Source organism: Lupinus angustifolius, chromosome LG09 (assembly GCF_001865875.1).
Source record: "Lupinus angustifolius cultivar Tanjil chromosome LG09, LupAngTanjil_v1.0, whole genome shotgun sequence".
NCBI lineage: Eukaryota > Viridiplantae > Streptophyta > Magnoliopsida > Fabales > Fabaceae > Lupinus > Lupinus angustifolius.
Window position 1 is genome coordinate 8,603,848 of NC_032017.1, and position 19,591 is coordinate 8,623,438.

Genomic DNA, 19,591 nt, shown 5'->3' on the forward strand with positions numbered 1-19,591 from the left:
CAAGTAGGTGAACATTGTTTTTGGAGGCTCATGTTTATCCATTAAGGAAAAGCAAACACATATAATAACAAATCATGATTATATTTTACAATATCCATTTCCAAAAGGAATATATTGTGGGACCCACCTTACTAGCTTACGTGTAAGATCCTCCCATTATATGCTTACACGTGTCCATCCAAATCCATCACGTAACTACAAGACAACAACAATGGAGAAGGTTCATGAACTGGGTCCCACATTTTGTCCATATTCAAGTAATGGTGCCACGTGGCATTGAGTCCACACGACAGCGTACAAGGTCGTTTCGCAATGAGAACTTCACTAGGCGACAAAAGCCACCAACTTCTATTTTTCTTATTCAAACATTTACATATAGGCGTGCGAGTCTACTCTCTCATACTTAGTGTTATTCTATGTATCATGATATTAATTGGTTGAATAAAAATATTTAAGCTAAAATTTATCTTTTAAGTAGTTTTATGACCATTCATAACTTATGACATATGAAATGACACTAACTATGTAACAACATATGTGTTCCTCATGTATAGTCAATGTAAAGATTTATATACAATTTTATACGACTCATCATTCATTTGGATGATTACATTTTTTGAATAGCCAATGACCATAAAATATATGATACAGTGATAATCTATAAATAAAACTCAGTAGATATATATTTTCTTTATCTTTTATACATTATTATAGCTAGGTTTTAGGATTAAGTTGGTTTGTTTGTTCCTAATGATTAGGATTGGGTTTGTTGAGTTTTGTTGATCTTGCTGGAATTTTGGTAAATTAGTGATTATCTCATAATCTTGTATTATCATTATTATAACTATATTGGTTGTTTGTTGAATAAGATTAGAATTATCAGATTAGATTTTTATCTCTTACAATTAAAATATCACTTAATCATTATAGTTTCTCTATCCACGTCACTAACAAGTTGGTAGCAAACAATTTATTTGAGCCAACTTATACATAAAATGAGTGCGAAAAAAATTGTATTCATGATAAGGTTTGTTGTATCTTCTCAACAAATCCAAGTAAAAATTTTAATACTAGCTAAATAAAAAGTTAGTAAACATTTTACATACGAAGTATTTATTTATAAAATATTGGTGGGGAGATCATAAATTAACAATGTGATTATTTTTAAAAAGTTTCCTAGTTATCAACTTTAATTTGGGAAGGTTGAAGTGATTTATGTATTATAACTATTAACCTATAAATTTACCTTACATATTGAATATTTATCAATAAATTGATTAATTAATTTTTAAACAATTCTAATTAAATAGATTAATTTATTAACATTACCTTAACTGATTTCTCGACTTTCACTCTCAGCTTTTAATAATTTCTCAATTTGTTATGGCAAACAAAACTTATTCTCCTATAACTTTGGTTTTGTGATAAAGGGTATAATCGTCATTTAGAGTCGGCTTAACTTAATTTCCCTCGTTGTTCAATTTTAAACGTCGTCGTATTAATAGAGATAGAAGAGAAGAATTTGTTATTGTTTTCCACAATTCTCTTCAGAGAAAATCTGAATGAACTTTTAAGCTCTTTCAAAAGCGATTCTCTTTCTTCTCTATTTCACTCAAACATCATGGTTCAGCTTATGAGATCAGATTCAGAAAATAATCACTGCCTCAAAAAAGTTAAGCTAGAAACCCAAAATGAAGTTCCACCTCTTTCTAACACTCAAAAACGACCCAGATTTGATTCTCCACAAAAGGTTTCATTTTGATACCAAAAACTCAAACTTTTATACTATTTCTCCAAAACCCAGAAGCAGTTTCTTATTTTGTTTAACTTTCATTGATTTCACATGTTTTTTGTTTTGTTAACAGGGTGGTTCAAGTGATGATTTGGTTATAGTTTCACCAGCTTTATATAATCCTCTTGATGAGCCAAGTCCTTTGGGTTTGCGTCTAAGGAAGAGTCCTTCACTTTTGGATTTGATTCAGATGAGACTCTCTAAAAAAGATGATGATAATGATCACAGAACAGAACTTAAGAAGGATAATAAAAGTGTGAAAAGTTCTGGTACTACTACTGCAGATTCTAAACTCAAAGCTTCCAATTTTCCTGCTACTGTTTTGAAAATTGGAACTTGGGAGGTAAGCTTGTAATTTATGTGATTAATTTTTTTTTCTTTTACTGTGTTAGGAGATATTGTAATTTCTGTTGTGTGTGTGTATTTTTAGGAAATATGGTATTTTTGTGTCTTTATGTGAATAAGGTTGTAATTTATGTCAATATTTTTTTAATGTGTTATAAAAGCATGGTTTAGTGATTTTAATGTGTTTTTTGAAAAAAAAAATGTGAACAAGATTGTAATTGATGTGAATTATATTTTTAATGTGTGTTTTTGGAAGTATGTTAATTTTGGTTGTTATGACTTTTTTTGCAGTATAAATCAAGATATGAAGGAGACTTGGTTGTGAAATGTTACTTTGCAAAGCATAAGTTGGTATGGGAAGTACTTGATGGTTGTCTTAAGAATAAGATTGAAATCCCTTGGTCTGATATCATGGCTCTCAAAGCTAACTACCCTGATGATGCACCTGGAACAATGGAAGTTGTAGTAAGTATCTCTCTTTTGTAGGACTTTAACCTTCTTTAACAATAATAGTTTGATGTCATGTATTGACTTAGTTTTAGGACAGTGAGTATATGTATTTATATACTTTTGTTTAGGCCCCACTAGATTCTCAGATAGACAGAAAAGGTTAAACGATTCCGGAGAGTGACAACTGTGACAATTGTTGGGAGTGACAACCCCACATACCGAACATACAAATATTTTTTACTTAATTCATTCTTTACTGATATTGGACTTTAACCTTCTTATAGACCATAATAGTTTGATGCCATGTATTGACCCAAAGTTTTGAGATAATGAGAATGTCTCTTCTAGCTTATATACTTTTTACTTAAATTTATTCTTCACCAATATTGAACTTTGACCTTCAAGACTTGGATTTCTAATATTTGTAAACCTCATTCTTTAATAATTATAGTCAACTATATATCATGCATTGACCTAAAATTTTAAGATAATGAGTTTATGCCTTTAAGGGTTTCTTACTTATATTCTCTTTACTTAATTCATATTTCACCAATATGAGACGCTTTGTTGAAGCGTTTCTCGATATTTTTGTTGTTACTAGATTTAGGACCATGCTAAGTTAGTGATCTTGTTTGTTATAGCTGTCTAGAAGACCCTTATTTTTTAGGGAGATCAATCCACAACCAAGGAAGCATACTTTGTGGCAGGCAACATCGGACTTCACCGGCGGACAAGCTAGCATACACAGGTACTATAAGTGTTCTTCTTTCGGAATCTAATAATTGAGTGGTGTTTTTACTTTAGATTTGTTGGTGAAGCAAAAGCAACATTAGTACTGATGTAATTCTTCGCTATATTGTTGCAGGCGACATTTTATGCAGTGTCCACAAGGATTGTTGGGGAAGCATTTTGAGAAGCTCATTCAGTGTGATCCGCGTCTCAACTTTTTAAGTCAACAGTCAGATTCGGTGCTGGATAGTCCTTATTTTGAACCCGGAACTGACCGAATGGAATCAAGTAGTGGGTTTGATAGAAAAAGTGAAGGGCAAACCAGTCTTTTCGGATTGAAGGATATGGATTCAGGATCTGGAGTTCAACCTACTTCCTCAAAAAATGAACATAATCTTCTTGGTAAATCTGTTGAAAATGTTCCCGGAGAAATTGCTTCAACTAGCTCAGGTAATTGCTGTGGACTTTATATAACATTTAAATTTAGCATGCATGTAAATGCACCTCTTTATTCTTTAAACATACAACATTTGCATTGATACTTTTATATACCATAATGTGTGAAGTTCTTGGGTTTTTCATAAGGTTAAGTATTTAGTAGCTATATTTGTTTCAAGGTTAACTGAAAATGATTCAGGAAATGCTTAGTGTTTGGTTAAGCTGCATGAAATGTGATTCAATATCCTTATCCTATACATATCTTATGTTTTACTATCACAATTTGCAAAACATATCACGCGTGAAGAAATCGTAAATCGGTTCTGTAACCTGTATCTTTTCTTGAGATTTTTGCCATTACACTATAGAATTATAATCATACAGTAACGACAATCACGCCTATTTCCTACTAGGTAGGGTAGGCTAGATGGATCTAATATACAATAATAACAATCAATCTCCACAGATAAACCATCGATATATATAAATCGTGCGTAAGAATTTCATATATAGATTTTTTTGCTCTTTGTTATGATCATTGAAAGCTTATATATAATGCCTTATTTATCATATGCAGTGATGAACACTCATGCAATGAAGGATTCCAGAAGTAGAGGTGCTGAAACATTGAAGCTTCTTAGTAATCTAGACCAAATCAAATTACCTGGACTTAACCCTTCAATGTCGATGAATGATTTAGTAAACCACATCGGAAATTGCATTTTGGAACAATGTGACAGCCAATATAACAGATCCATTTTAGAAGAATTCACACAATCTTTGTTCAATGACACTCAGCTCATAACAGCAGCTTCTGATGAACAATATGTAATGTCTAGAGTGAACTCATTATATTCACTTCTACAAAAAGACCCTTCAATAGAAGACACAACAATGATGAATCATAACATTGACACTACTCATGCATCAATATCAGCATCATGCAAAAGCAAAGAGGTTGAATTTGAAGGTCAGAAAGATGATGATTATGGTTTCAAGCATGAAAGTGGAATATCTAGAAAGGAATCAGTTGGTGAGTTGTTAAATAATCTTCCAAGAATTGCATCATTGCCACAGTTTCTATATCACATGCCTCAGGATTCTGGTAGTAATCATGGTAGATAATGTGCTAATGCATGCAAGAGTGAAGAAAACTTTTGATGCAGTTTTTCAACAGTGTGAATATTTTATATAACAGCTATTTACTTGACTCTAGTGGGATTCAGAAATTCACATTGATGAAGATTCCCTCTGAACATAATGGAATGTCTCTAAGTTGAAAAGGATGCAGCATAATCTGTGTTTTACTTCTTTTTTTGAATGTGGAAACTCATTTTATTAAGGTTGTAGTTGATGCTATTTGAGGTAGTTTAAATTTTGTGCAAGTTTTATAAGTTTGAAACTGGCTTCAAAGCTTAAAAAAGAATTTGGTTCATAATCTCCTCTTATGATATGCTTTTATTGAATAAGTGTGTATGGAATAGGTGTTCAACTAGTTGTGTTCTGTAGTTTAAAAAAAAGCTTATAGACAGGTGACAAGGGGGAAACATATTCCGTTAGATTAAGTTTTTTACCTTATATAGAGTTTGAGTCTGATATGTTTACCTGAAATTTTTTCAAAGTCTAAGTTTCACATGTTTAAAAGTTGACTTGTTAGCCTATTTAGAGGATCTTATACTATAAGGTCTTGAAATAGGTCAATATGTCTACATTTAAATAGGCTAATAGATCTATTTTTAATTAGATTCTTCATCCAAAGCTAACTACCCTGATGATGCACCTGGAACAATGGAAGTTGTAGTAAGTATCTCTCTTTTGTAGGACTTTAACCTTCTTTAACAATAATAGTTTGATGTCATGTATTGACTTAGTTTTAGGACAGTGAGTATATGTATTTATATACTTTTGTTTAGGCCCCACTAGATTCTCAGATAGACAGAAAAGGTTAAACGATTCCGGAGAGTGACAACTGTGACAATTGTTGGGAGTGACAACCCCACATACCGAACATACAAATATTTTTTACTTAATTCATTCTTTACTGATATTGGACTTTAACCTTCTTATAGACCATAATAGTTTGATGCCATGTATTGACCCAAAGTTTTGAGATAATGAGAATGTCTCTTCTAGCTTATATACTTTTTACTTAAATTTATTCTTCACCAATATTGAACTTTGACCTTCAAGACTTGGATTTCTAATATTTGTAAACCTCATTCTTTAATAATTATAGTCAACTATATATCATGCATTGACCTAAAATTTTAAGATAATGAGTTTATGCCTTTAAGGGTTTCTTACTTATATTCTCTTTACTTAATTCATATTTCACCAATATGAGACGCTTTGTTGAAGCGTTTCTCGATATTTTTGTTGTTACTAGATTTAGGACCATGCTAAGTTAGTGATCTTGTTTGTTATAGCTGTCTAGAAGACCCTTATTTTTTAGGGAGATCAATCCACAACCAAGGAAGCATACTTTGTGGCAGGCAACATCGGACTTCACCGGCGGACAAGCTAGCATACACAGGTACTATAAGTGTTCTTCTTTCGGAATCTAATAATTGAGTGGTGTTTTTACTTTAGATTTGTTGGTGAAGCAAAAGCAACATTAGTACTGATGTAATTCTTCGCTATATTGTTGCAGGCGACATTTTATGCAGTGTCCACAAGGATTGTTGGGGAAGCATTTTGAGAAGCTCATTCAGTGTGATCCGCGTCTCAACTTTTTAAGTCAACAGTCAGATTCGGTGCTGGATAGTCCTTATTTTGAACCCGGAACTGACCGAATGGAATCAAGTAGTGGGTTTGATAGAAAAAGTGAAGGGCAAACCAGTCTTTTCGGATTGAAGGATATGGATTCAGGATCTGGAGTTCAACCTACTTCCTCAAAAAATGAACATAATCTTCTTGGTAAATCTGTTGAAAATGTTCCCGGAGAAATTGCTTCAACTAGCTCAGGTAATTGCTGTGGACTTTATATAACATTTAAATTTAGCATGCATGTAAATGCACCTCTTTATTCTTTAAACATACAACATTTGCATTGATACTTTTATATACCATAATGTGTGAAGTTCTTGGGTTTTTCATAAGGTTAAGTATTTAGTAGCTATATTTGTTTCAAGGTTAACTGAAAATGATTCAGGAAATGCTTAGTGTTTGGTTAAGCTGCATGAAATGTGATTCAATATCCTTATCCTATACATATCTTATGTTTTACTATCACAATTTGCAAAACATATCACGCGTGAAGAAATCGTAAATCGGTTCTGTAACCTGTATCTTTTCTTGAGATTTTTGCCATTACACTATAGAATTATAATCATACAGTAACGACAATCACGCCTATTTCCTACTAGGTAGGGTAGGCTAGATGGATCTAATATACAATAATAACAATCAATCTCCACAGATAAACCATCGATATATATAAATCGTGCGTAAGAATTTCATATATAGATTTTTTTGCTCTTTGTTATGATCATTGAAAGCTTATATATAATGCCTTATTTATCATATGCAGTGATGAACACTCATGCAATGAAGGATTCCAGAAGTAGAGGTGCTGAAACATTGAAGCTTCTTAGTAATCTAGACCAAATCAAATTACCTGGACTTAACCCTTCAATGTCGATGAATGATTTAGTAAACCACATCGGAAATTGCATTTTGGAACAATGTGACAGCCAATATAACAGATCCATTTTAGAAGAATTCACACAATCTTTGTTCAATGACACTCAGCTCATAACAGCAGCTTCTGATGAACAATATGTAATGTCTAGAGTGAACTCATTATATTCACTTCTACAAAAAGACCCTTCAATAGAAGACACAACAATGATGAATCATAACATTGACACTACTCATGCATCAATATCAGCATCATGCAAAAGCAAAGAGGTTGAATTTGAAGGTCAGAAAGATGATGATTATGGTTTCAAGCATGAAAGTGGAATATCTAGAAAGGAATCAGTTGGTGAGTTGTTAAATAATCTTCCAAGAATTGCATCATTGCCACAGTTTCTATATCACATGCCTCAGGATTCTGGTAGTAATCATGGTAGATAATGTGCTAATGCATGCAAGAGTGAAGAAAACTTTTGATGCAGTTTTTCAACAGTGTGAATATTTTATATAACAGCTATTTACTTGACTCTAGTGGGATTCAGAAATTCACATTGATGAAGATTCCCTCTGAACATAATGGAATGTCTCTAAGTTGAAAAGGATGCAGCATAATCTGTGTTTTACTTCTTTTTTTGAATGTGGAAACTCATTTTATTAAGGTTGTAGTTGATGCTATTTGAGGTAGTTTAAATTTTGTGCAAGTTTTATAAGTTTGAAACTGGCTTCAAAGCTTAAAAAAGAATTTGGTTCATAATCTCCTCTTATGATATGCTTTTATTGAATAAGTGTGTATGGAATAGGTGTTCAACTAGTTGTGTTCTGTAGTTTAAAAAAAAGCTTATAGACAGGTGACAAGGGGGAAACATATTCCGTTAGATTAAGTTTTTTACCTTATATAGAGTTTGAGTCTGATATGTTTACCTGAAATTTTTTCAAAGTCTAAGTTTCACATGTTTAAAAGTTGACTTGTTAGCCTATTTAGAGGATCTTATACTATAAGGTCTTGAAATAGGTCAATATGTCTACATTTAAATAGGCTAATAGATCTATTTTTAATTAGATTCTTCATCTATAATATTATTTATATTAAAATACTATAATATGAATATTATTAATATAATTAAATAGGTAAGCTTGATAAGTTTAATTGGTCAAAGTTGACCTATTTGTGAAAAAATCTGGTGTAGCCTTGTTTGTTATAAGTGAGATAGTAGTCTCATAGTATATAGTCTCACATGTTTCTATATTGAACAAGTTTATAGGAAAAATATATGACACTACTATCTTATAACTTACAGAAAAACATCATATGAACTAATTGCAAATTACATTTACTAGAAGATCTGCATTACTTTTTCAGAAATAAAGGTATAACATGTTTGGTGGGATTTGTTTCTTTCCCAATATCACTATACTCATCAAATCTAAAAAAAAAATAAAAATACAATACAACTATTAAACATTTATGACTCATTTTGTTCTTCATCTCCAAATTGGTAATTTTGTTCTTCACCTATTTCCTCATTTTCTTGCAACATGTTCATAAGAATGTTGACTTGGTCTTTAAGCATTGCATTCTCTCTTTCCACTTGTGCACGTTTACTCTTTTCATCCACAAGCTGAAGTTGCAAATGTTCTAAACATCTTGAATCCTCTTCCAATTGTTCATTTAATCCATCTATTTCTCTATCCTATAACAAAGATTGAACCTTTAACTTTAGCAATATAAATATTAACCTAAGTTACCATCTTTAGAATTTGTTATTAATCATAGAGTTAATGCCTTAAGAGTTAACTCATTAACCATCTAATATTTGATTAACCAAGAAAATATACATCATCTATGAGATATAAATAAAAATGGGGCATTTTTCTGTTTATCCCTATCTGCAACAAAGATCATAATCTCAATTTCAACTTGTTTCCAAAACAGCTTTCATTGAAATTGTATAATCTGATATATTTTGAAACCCAATTAAATTATAAAAAAACTGTTTTTTTGTATCTCAAGCAATAATCTTTTTCAGGGTGCTTGACTGTTATTCCTGATAAAGTTGTTCCCATAAATCAAACATTTGACATGACCTAGTATGATATGGGTGCATACCTGCTGCCCCACAAGTTGTGGACTGCATGTATTATTAGCTATGGTCGGTTAGAAAAATAGTTAATTATTAATTTTTTAACTTAAATACAATATTTCCACCAATCCTACATGTAGTATGTAGTGACATAAATAATAGATATAATGGGTCTTACACCATTAAATTAATGTTTTGTTAGTATAGAAAGTTGTTCAATTGTATAAAATAAGTGATTTAGAGAAAGTAAAAGTTCCAAGCTTAAAAAGATAAATTATTTTAAAACCAATCAAGCTTTTCCCATTTCACCATTCCAAAAAATAATTATGAGACAAATATTTTCAACCTATGCAAACTACTTCTACGTTTTTAGTGTTTTACAATACAAGTGTTTTTTAATACAATCTACACAGATTATCTTAAAATCATCTTTCGTTAAACATCTTCAAACATAAATAGACTCTATTATAATCAAAATTGTGGACCACATCATGTGATAAGGTTGCAATATTGCGGTTACGATGACCACTGCAACCATATACACTGCAATTGTGATGTGATACTGAATCAATCACAGTAATGCAGCCAGATCGCATAGAATCAGACTGCATCCAATTCACAAATATTTTTTCAATTATAAAATAATTCACACTGCAATTGCCGCAATCTTATCATAGCAGTCGCAATGACTACAATCGTAGTAACTGCAATTACAATTTAAAACACAGCTACCAAGTTAAGGTGTTGAAGAAACTTGTACCTTTCTGTTCATTTCTTGGACAGCAATCCTTCTCATGCTTTCAACCACATCAACATTCACAAGCTTACGCTTCTTTCCAATGACCCAACCCCTTGGATAGTTTGCATATTCAAAGTCAGGAGGAGGAAGTAAAGACTCAGCAGAGGGTCTTTTGCCACTCACATTCGCGATCGGCTCTAATGGCTCGAACAACGCCTTTCTGCAATCCGAAAGCGGAGTCGAGTTCTGCATTTCTTCATCACAAGGAGGAGGATCTTGCTCATTGCTTTGTGGTTTTTCAGCAGTGTCTTCTAATGATGCCTTTAAATTTCTTCCACTTGCTGTTGAAAACATGTTACCATTATTTTTGCAACACATTTTAGAGATAGTAATTTGCATAACTATAAATATCATCTTTTACCAATGTGAGCATATTGAATTACAAAGGGTGAAAGTTTTAGGATATGGATCTTCTAAACTGAGATTGCTCAAATGTAATTAAGAGTCTATTCTAAACCTTACATGCTAAGTGTGTGAGGACTAAACTGGACCTGACGGTCTCACAAGTTTGATCGCTGACCAAACTTGAAAATGACTATAGTTTGTAGTCTCAATAAAATGCTAGTTGAGTTCTGAAGGGAATAAAGGAAAAGAAAATGCTTCAGAATCATAGTTCATTTCATAACTCCCAAGTCCTTTCATTCCCTCAGTTACTCTCCCAAAACTAATAGACTCTAAGAAGATTTGAGAGACACCAAATAAATTTGGAAATTAAATCTAAAAATCACCAAAAACATACAATTCTATATCCAAACCTTATAACCCATGTATGATTAAATGATGAATTAATGAAATCAAATAGATAAAGTATACTAACAACATAATATATAAAGTTAATTGATTATATAAAATTAAAAAGAGGGTATAGTATAATTACCTGATCTCCTTCTAGATTTCCAGTAAATTGTAGGTGTTGAAACCAAAGAGAAGCCATTCAAAGCATCATCAATAACCATCATGCATGAAATTAAAAAGCACCTTTAAATTCAGATATAAACTTTAATATAAAAATAATACATGCAACAAAAAAATTTAGTTCCCTAAGTAATTTTTGTTGCACATGAAGAGATTTATGTTTATAATTTTGGTAGAGTTGTTTTGCTTTCTTCTTGTTCCTCCCACCAAACTAAACTAAAGAAGATGATGGTAATTGTCATGGGACCATGCACTATGAGATTAACGTTTTTCAACGGTCCAGATTTCTTATCTTGGGTGGGGAATTTTATGTCAATTACTTCTTCCATGTTTTATAATTCATGTGGACCACATTTCATTCCTTCTCATTTTTCCTTGTTTTTATTTTTGTTTTGTATTTAGCTTATTTGGAAATAGGGGATTTTCTTTTCAATCCAATATTTTATTAAGCCACCATTATTTATTTTTTGTGTTGACTTAGGTATTAATTTGATGGATAAAAAATTAATTCTTGTTGTAATACATGAATGAATGGCTATCCATGAAAGGTTGTCCCTCAATATCTAATTTTTGCATTCCGCCTATTTAATATATGGGGATCCAAATAGATTTTACATTTACTAGTAACAATTTAATGTAAGATATAAGGTTTTGTTATATATTAAAAAGTAAAAAGTTCAATTCTTTGGAACAACATTTGTTGGGAGGGATAATCACATATCCAAAAGAGATTAGCTCGTTACTCATAAGACAAGATGAGAGAATAACATTGGTTCATTAAAACATAAATGGGTATCACAACAAATAATTAAATAGGTTAAATTAAATATATTTAAATAAATCTATATGTATTTTTAAATGATAAATCTTCACACATTTTTAATTAAAAAGCTCATTTTATATCAGCAAGTTAAATAAACCTCACATCTAAGAAACATGTTAGATTAGAGATTTCCTTTTTTAGGACTTCTACTACGATAGTTAGCCACCTCTTGTTATGCAACAGCACTTTCTATTAGCAACCTTTTGTTATGCTTTTGCCCTCTTCTCTTCTTTGTGATCTGCTTCTTTTGAGGCGGCATGTCTTATCATACAGGTTCGCGATCCACCATGTTTCAAAATGCAAAAGGACGGTTCGTTTGATTTCTTTTTAGTAATGTCTCATTTTCATTTGTTGAGAATGAAAATACATTTTGTATATATATCTATTTTCTATTGATAAATTGTATACATACCAATACCATATTTCAAAGTATGTATAAAATATCTTGAAGCAATCCACATGATCAGTGATAAGATGCAGACTCGCTTACAACAACTGGCTCAAGTTCTTCAAAACATCTCTGATTTGCTTAACAGGAATTGAAATGTTCATGTGCAGCATATCTTCCAAGAGGGAAACATAATGACAGATTTTATGGCCAAATTTAGTTTGAATCTCCAGGTTTCTTCAAAATCTTGGGACATGCCACCTATAAGAGCTCTCGACATCGTGCAGCTCGATCTTCAACCTATCCTCTAGTTTTCGCTTTTAATTTTTCCGATGTGTGAAAAAAGTAGGTATAGAATGTAGTTGTATCAATGATGAGTTAAGATAATGTACATCTAAACTAAACACCATTGATGCAGATAGTAAACTCAGGTTTTCATAGAAATTCAAGTTCACACACCAACATGAAAACACAAAACCTTTTGGTAGAAGTTGTTTATGTTTTCCAACACATGCACATCATAAAGTTTCCTTAAATTGTTCATAGTAGTTAATTATATTGTTGTGACAAAGCATACTTAATGCTGACAGTGCATAGAAATTAAACTCGTATTAATATCGGAGATGTTTTGCTTTTACTAAATTGCTTATTCTTTTCAATTGTAGAATATTATAGAAGCGTGAAGGAAGAACTTAAAGCTGCACAGAAAAGTTGAGGAAAGTAACAATGAGGAAAAGCATGAGCTATCATGTTCACAATAAAAAAAGCAAAGAGAGAAAAAGGTCCTTTCGGAGCATCTTTGTACCTTAGATATGATTGTTGTTCTTACAAAATAAAAGTACTTTTATTTATAGTGTAACATTAATGCATGACTTAAAAATATGCATATCACAAGTTTTCAATTCCACCTAATTTAGTCATAAATCTAGATTGAATGGAACATTTTTTTCAACATATGTTTTTGAAACATAGCATAGACACTTTACAGAATCGGCCATAGCCTTATGCTTGTGACAGTCATCGTAATAAAGATATTGCGGTTGCATCATATGATTCGCAATTTATCCTTACAGATTATAATAATACTTAGCCAAATGCATATAATCTCTTACAAACCGAAATAAATCGAATTAAAATTTGCATAATGTTCATCATTAAGTAGTAGTATATATAAAGAAAACAAAAAACATGGAAATAAAAGGCATATTAGAAACAATTTGCCCTTGAATTCCTCAAATATCATACAACAAATCCTTAAACACTTTCATATGGTCATGCTGAAGAGCAATTGCCACAGATAAGCTTCCATCATTTGTTGAGCTAGGAATAATAAAAGATAATCCTTCATATGCAATCCCACCAGGTCCCATAAAAATAGGTCTACCCCAACCAAAATCAGCATCATGAATTGGAAGCCTAGTCCAACTAGTTATACCAAGATTAGGACACTTGAAAGTATGTGCACCCCTAACAAGTGCCCTTAAATCTGGCTGCAACTCCAAATAATCAAGGGCTGACCTTAAATATTCATTGTCCATTCTCAACAATGCATTGTGGATTCTACTTGCAGCATACCATGTAGGCTTTGAGATAAGGTCACCAGCAATAGCTATAGGAGTTGTTGTGAATATAACATTTCCAAAGTAACCTGGTGGAAGTGGTGGTTGTAACCTTGTTCTTCCATCAGTTGCAATGTATAACTTTGTTTCTTGTTCTTCAGAAAGTGATCTTGCTTTGCATACACTTTTCCAAACATGACCAGCTAACATTTCATAAGTGCTGTAGTTTATTGTGTTGCCATCTTCTTTGGATTTACCTGTAATGAGATAAAATTAGGTGAAAACTTTGGTTAACATGTTCATGCATTTGTATATAATGTTGGTGTTATTATTTATAGGGATATAATGGAATCCTAATTTCATTACAAAATTAATCTTAGAGTAAATCAATTAACGGTGGTTGGAAGTTTGAAAAGTTAATAGAAGATTCTCTTAAAGAACAAGATATTAAGAAATTGTTCATACATAAAATCATAAAAAAGGAATCTTTTATTACAATAAAAGCAGAAGTGATATCAATTATTCAAAAATTGAAATCGATTGGCTTTATAAAAAAAGGACATCAATAAAATTCTATGAAATGGTTTAATGAGATTCGGCCAATTGGTTTGATCATGGGCTATCATTGAGAAATAGGAATTCGTGTTATAAAAAAAATCATGCAATTTCTTATAGTATGGAATGAGTCAATCATCCACTTTGTTCTTTAGATGGTAGATTTGTAAATATTTGATAATATTATCTAATCAACCAGGATAAAAAAATATACAAGAGAGTTTTAAACCCCTAACTTTAATTGTATGTGACTTTTATAAAAAAAAAGTATTACTATATATACAACTTATTTGAACACTACCATTATACATTTATATATGTTTTTTTTTCATCAATCATTAAACAATTATACACAAGGATGGGGAAAACATTTTTCTTTTTAAAATAAGCTATTAACCAAATAAGGTTATTCACTTATTTTTATTTTTAGTCAAATAAATATATTAATTTATTTATAAGCCTCAAACAAGGTTGTCAAACACAAATTATATCAGGATCCATAACAATATCACATGATGAACATAATCATAGAAAACTCATGTGGGGATCATGTCAAAATCATATTGTGGCCAAGTATAAGATCAAGATATTATATTTAAAAAAAAGAGGTCCAATGTAAGACTCTCGCAATTAGTGGATATGCGAAATATAGATATATGCAATTTTATTTCACAAGCAAGAAGATTATTTCTACGATTTGAATTCGTAACTTCATAATCACTAAGCAACAACTTTACCGTTGCACTAAATTCATTTTGTAAGATTTGGATATTAGTATCTAATAGTATTATTACCTTTAAGGATGTTGAGTTGGTCACGTGTCAACTTGAAAATAGAGACAGCAGCATTTTCTGACCCATTTTTAACGTTATTTTGGGTTGTTGTTGTAGTTGTTGTCTTCATGAGTGGTGGTGGCTTATACTCAACGTGTTCAAAAACAGGTATTGGTGGATCTCTAGCACATAACAAAGTCCTATTAATGAACGGTGGGATTGAAACATCTAAGCCACGAGCAACATCTGACCATGTATTAATAAAGTGAAGACCAGAATATCCATCTGCTGCATGATGTTGCATTCCAACACCTAATGATACACCTCCACATTTGAAATGTGTTACCTGTAAATAAATAATGTCCATAAAGTAAAGATTGGTATTTCCAACTAAGGATCATCTCTGATACTGGAGAAATAAATGCTTCAAAAATAAAAAAATCCAATATATAATGATACATTGATCACTTTAAGTATAATAAAATAATATTTTTATCATTAAAATTTGATGTATTTGTTTCTTTAGTAGGAAAGGATCCTATTATTTGATAGGTAAGACAATGTAGGTAAATGAAGCATAAATATCAATCATATTAATTTGAGTTGAATGTAAATTGCATTAGAGTAGAGTAGGTGTAGCTGTAGTATAAAGTTTTATTGACTGTTTATTCGATATATATTACTTAAATAAGCTAAATAAGAAAGTTACTTGCATGTTATTGTGTTTTCAATTTATCAAAATAAAAAGGTTACTCGTCGGGAGAGATAATTATGCATCTCGAAAGTGATTAGTTCATTACCTATAAAATAAAGAAATATCATGAGTTACACCAACAACAAAATTCCTACTTGATCCTCATACATTTCTATTAAATATCTGACCTACAACAACTTCATCTCAAGGAAATATCATGTTTACAAATAATATATTTAGATTAACAAAATTTGTGGGCGTAAATTTTTTTACATGGTTAATAAATGTACCATTCACAGAAAAAATTACATTATTTCATCATCGACAATGATGATTAACAGATTTGTTCACTCCCACAAATATAAATGGTTTTTTATTATTTTTGTTTACTATTATATTGTAGTTAATTATAATTAAAACATTTGTTATCGAATTTCTTTATAATGAACAACTACTTTTTCATTTGTGTGTGGTCCTTAAAAGAACTAGTGAACTACATAGCATCACAACAAAATGTGTTGGGAATATAAAGTTGAATTCTTCAACCAAACTAAACATCTCACCGAACCTTTCCCAATCATCTAGCAATAGAAATCTTCTATATTTATATTATGTATCATTCTCTTATTTATTAATGAAAAATCTACATTTCATTCAAAATTCTAGTTTTAATCAAAGTTAGTTTTATTTTATTTAAAGTGAAATATTTATGTATTAATAGTTTAATGATTGATATACTTTTAATACATTATTTATCACTTATTTGTAAAGTCAATAATTATTATAATATAAACGATGGATGATGTAGTGGTATTGTAGAAGACTCTTAGACTATCACTGCATATATATTTTTTTATTTGTAAAAGAAAATGGTACTTGATATTTAATATAAAAAATTTGTATTCATATTAAAAAAATTGTATACTTTTCTACTCACATTTTACACCTTACTTAGTTGGAATTCAAATGTAAAAGAGGAGACAACGCCAACAATAATTTTTTTTTTTTGTATTATCAAATATATTCCCCTACTTTTGAGTAAGGAATTAATTTTTTTTAGGGTTCGTGATTACTCTCCCGAGTGTAATTAGTTTGCATCAATAACACTAAAAGGAAAATATCACAAACAATCTAATTATATTCTCTCTATTATATTGGATGTTATTCGGAACTTAAACAACAACTTTACTTTCGGACTTAATGGTTCCCAAAGCAACTTTTATTATATTCTCATCATGTTACCATATTCAATTCTCTTTTTTGGTTCATGTTTTTCACTAATACAGTATGCATTTTAAAGGTGTATTATTTAAATTTTTAAGCATACAAATAAGATAATCATATAACAATATAATTAACATTAGAAACAATAAGACGAAATGTTTGACCGCCCTGAAGACTTTAGTTATTTGAATAAACAATAAATAAATATCTAACTACATTTATATACAATGTATTTACTTTAGAGGACGGTTTAGTACTTGATGGAATTATAGATACTATAAATAGAGTTTGCATTAAAAAAAAATTGTATAAAAAACATATATATATTAAAAAACAAGTGAGTGAAAAGACTAAAACACACCTGCAACACCAACAACGGATATGTCTCGATCCCTTGTTCGTAATCAATTCCCGGTATAAGTTGTCGAAGTTCAAGCGTAGGAGCAAAGTCACCAAAATCATCGATCACCGAGCCGGTTGCAGCCTCTACAAATAGTACACCTTGACCATTACAGTCGATTTGGACTCGGCCGTCTTCATCGCGACAAAGACGGCCAGCCATTGGGTAAAATGAAACAAGGACTTTGCTTAGTGCCTCTATCAAAACTTTTGAGTCAAAGAAGTTTGAGACACCGGTGGGTCTATAGAAATAGACACTTGGTGTGTGGAAATTTGGCACCACCAAGTCCACGTTGGAGTTCCATAAGAACCGCCGTGGCACCTCCGATGCTGGCCGCACCATGGTTGAGGCTTTCAAGTTTATGATCATTGTCCCACTACATGTATAATGTAATAGTTAGAATAAAATAAATGATGAATAATGTAATAATTATGTACAAACATTTATTTGTACCAAAAATTATATATAAATCTTTATAGTTATAGTGGATACATATTACACTTATATAATAAATATCATTTCATTTACTCATTAGTCACTACATCAAAAAAAGAAATAGGAAATGCTTTATGTATCAAAATGAAAAAAACCCACATGGACATCATATACAAGTACCCTTTTCTCGGATTGAAATAGTCTGAAGGAATAGATTATAAGGTTATAAATTGTAATTTTTAATGCAATTTTTCTTATATAATGAGTGCAATATAATAGGATCACATATAGAAAAATAAATAAATGCGTATAATATATTAGAATTAGACCTAACTCAATCCTAAAATAAGATAATTCATACGGTGAGAATTATATGAGTGAATATTCAATTTTATTTACTTTTTTGTCCTTCATTAAGAGGATCTTCAAATATCTTATTTTCAAGATTATGTTCTTTGTATGTGACACTTGTCCTTTCAAAAGGAATTATTTTCTTATGTCATTATTCCCTTGCCAAAATACTACATATATATACACACTTGGACTAAATATAAATAGATAAGAGAAAAAACATGAATACATAAGAGAAAAAGATGTATGTATTGATAGTACGAGTTTGATATATTGTCATTGTATTATTTATCATTTATATTTAATTATCATTGATTTTTTAAAAAAATTAATACAAATGAATAATAGATAATATACTAAAAGTATATAAATATTTATTGTTACAATACGTAAATATTACACTCGATATATAAATGTTAATAAATATCGTCCATAAAAAGTATATATAATAGGATTGAAAACTTACTTTTTTGGAAAGTGATGAAAACTTATTTAAATCGGTGATATAAAATAGGAAGAAAAATTATGTTGAGAGGGATGAGATCAAATTAAACATAAAGAAGTATATGAAGACAATGATAACATCATAGGATTGTAACATCTCTATGTCCCCATTGATAACATATTCATAGAGAGATGAAACAATCATTTGTAAGAAATGAAGAAAAAGAAAAGAATTCATAGTAAGTTTATTCATGTATACCATATAGATTATAACAAAATAGAGAATAAGATTAATTGAATACTATATTTATTGAATTGGGGTTAAAGGGAAGAGAATAAGAGTGAAAATGGAAAATAGAAACATTACATTACCAGAAGCTATGAAGATAGAGATGAGAAAAAGAAGAAGAGAAACAAGTCTTTTGGAGATGTTGGGGTGGGTTGGAATTTGGTGTGTCTTAAAGATAGAATGCCCTGATTGATTTGTAGGACTTGTCCTAGTTTTAAAGCAAAAGTATGAAGGTGTGGTTGGGTGGGTCCACTCACCAACCCCCACTAAATAAGTACACCTATAATGGGTCTTTTTCTTTTTCTGATGGAAATTGAGAGAAAAAACTATAAATTATAAATTAATATGTATAATATTTATGTACTGTATCTATAAAATTTATATATATTTAGTATATCATTTATTATTTATTTGTATTACTTTTTAGAAAATCGGTAATAATAAAAAATAAATAATATATGATATATTGAC

At 30.6% G+C, this 19,591-nt stretch overlaps 4 protein-coding genes across 4 annotated transcripts; 2 read left to right on the forward strand and 2 right to left on the reverse strand.

Annotated features, from left to right (window-relative positions):
• Positions 1,510-5,192, forward strand: LOC109357474. Its single transcript, XM_019601456.1, has 6 exons — positions 1,510-1,750; positions 1,866-2,135; positions 2,429-2,602; positions 3,229-3,335; positions 3,453-3,766; positions 4,332-5,192. The coding sequence occupies exons 1-6, from the start codon at positions 1,622-1,624 to the stop codon at positions 4,877-4,879; spliced, it is 1,542 nt and encodes a 513-aa protein (XP_019457001.1). The 5' UTR covers positions 1,510-1,621; the 3' UTR covers positions 4,880-5,192.
• Positions 5,015-8,144, forward strand: LOC109356224. The gene is made up of 5 exons (XM_019599556.1): positions 5,015-5,021; positions 5,499-5,554; positions 6,181-6,287; positions 6,405-6,718; positions 7,284-8,144. The coding sequence occupies exons 1-5, from the start codon at positions 5,015-5,017 to the stop codon at positions 7,829-7,831; spliced, it is 1,032 nt and encodes a 343-aa protein (XP_019455101.1). The 3' UTR covers positions 7,832-8,144.
• Positions 8,687-11,412, reverse strand: LOC109357171 (protein HEADING DATE REPRESSOR 1-like). Its single transcript, XM_019600946.1, has 3 exons — positions 11,148-11,412; positions 10,232-10,551; positions 8,687-9,081 (listed from the first exon to the last, which is right to left on the reverse strand). The coding sequence occupies exons 1-3, from the start codon at positions 11,227-11,229 to the stop codon at positions 8,854-8,856; spliced, it is 630 nt and encodes a 209-aa protein (XP_019456491.1). The 5' UTR covers positions 11,230-11,412; the 3' UTR covers positions 8,687-8,853.
• On the reverse strand, positions 13,498-19,314 carry LOC109357170 (shikimate O-hydroxycinnamoyltransferase). The gene is made up of 4 exons (XM_019600945.1): positions 19,204-19,314; positions 17,563-17,977; positions 15,305-15,629; positions 13,498-14,212 (listed from the first exon to the last, which is right to left on the reverse strand). Exons 2-4 carry the CDS (start codon positions 17,968-17,970, stop codon positions 13,629-13,631), a joined length of 1,317 nt encoding a protein of 438 aa, XP_019456490.1. The 5' UTR covers positions 17,971-17,977; positions 19,204-19,314; the 3' UTR covers positions 13,498-13,628.

What these genes read in the sequence shown, in the direction of transcription:
- LOC109357171 (XM_019600946.1), bottom strand. Translation starts at nt 11,229, where the DNA reads ATGATGGTTATTGATGATGCTTTGAATGGCTTCTCTTTGGTTTCAACA. An exon ending in GAAATCTAGAAGGAGATCAG is followed by an intron (nt 10,552 to 11,147) that starts GTAATTATACTA and finishes TGTTTTCAACAG; the next exon opens with CAAGTGGAAGAAATTTAAAG. An exon ending in TCCAAGAAATGAACAGAAAG is followed by an intron (nt 9,082 to 10,231) that starts GTACAAGTTTCT and finishes TCTTTGTTATAG; the next exon opens with GATAGAGAAATAGATGGATT.
- LOC109356224 (XM_019599556.1), top strand. An exon ending in CTGGAACAATGGAAGTTGTA is followed by an intron (nt 5,555 to 6,180) that starts GTAAGTATCTCT and finishes TGTTTGTTATAG; the next exon opens with CTGTCTAGAAGACCCTTATT. An exon ending in AATTGCTTCAACTAGCTCAG is followed by an intron (nt 6,719 to 7,283) that starts GTAATTGCTGTG and finishes TATCATATGCAG; the next exon opens with TGATGAACACTCATGCAATG.
- LOC109357474 (XM_019601456.1), top strand. Translation starts at nt 1,622, where the DNA reads ATGGTTCAGCTTATGAGATCAGATTCAGAAAATAATCACTGCCTCAAA. An exon ending in GATTTGATTCTCCACAAAAG is followed by an intron (nt 1,751 to 1,865) that starts GTTTCATTTTGA and finishes TTTTGTTAACAG; the next exon opens with GGTGGTTCAAGTGATGATTT. An exon ending in CTGGAACAATGGAAGTTGTA is followed by an intron (nt 2,603 to 3,228) that starts GTAAGTATCTCT and finishes TGTTTGTTATAG; the next exon opens with CTGTCTAGAAGACCCTTATT.
- LOC109357170 (XM_019600945.1), bottom strand. Translation starts at nt 17,970, where the DNA reads ATGATCATAAACTTGAAAGCCTCAACCATGGTGCGGCCAGCATCGGAG. An exon ending in ATCCGTTGTTGGTGTTGCAG is followed by an intron (nt 15,630 to 17,562) that starts GTGTGTTTTAGT and finishes ATTTATTTACAG; the next exon opens with GTAACACATTTCAAATGTGG. An exon ending in CCAACTCAACATCCTTAAAG is followed by an intron (nt 14,213 to 15,304) that starts GTAATAATACTA and finishes ATCTCATTACAG; the next exon opens with GTAAATCCAAAGAAGATGGC.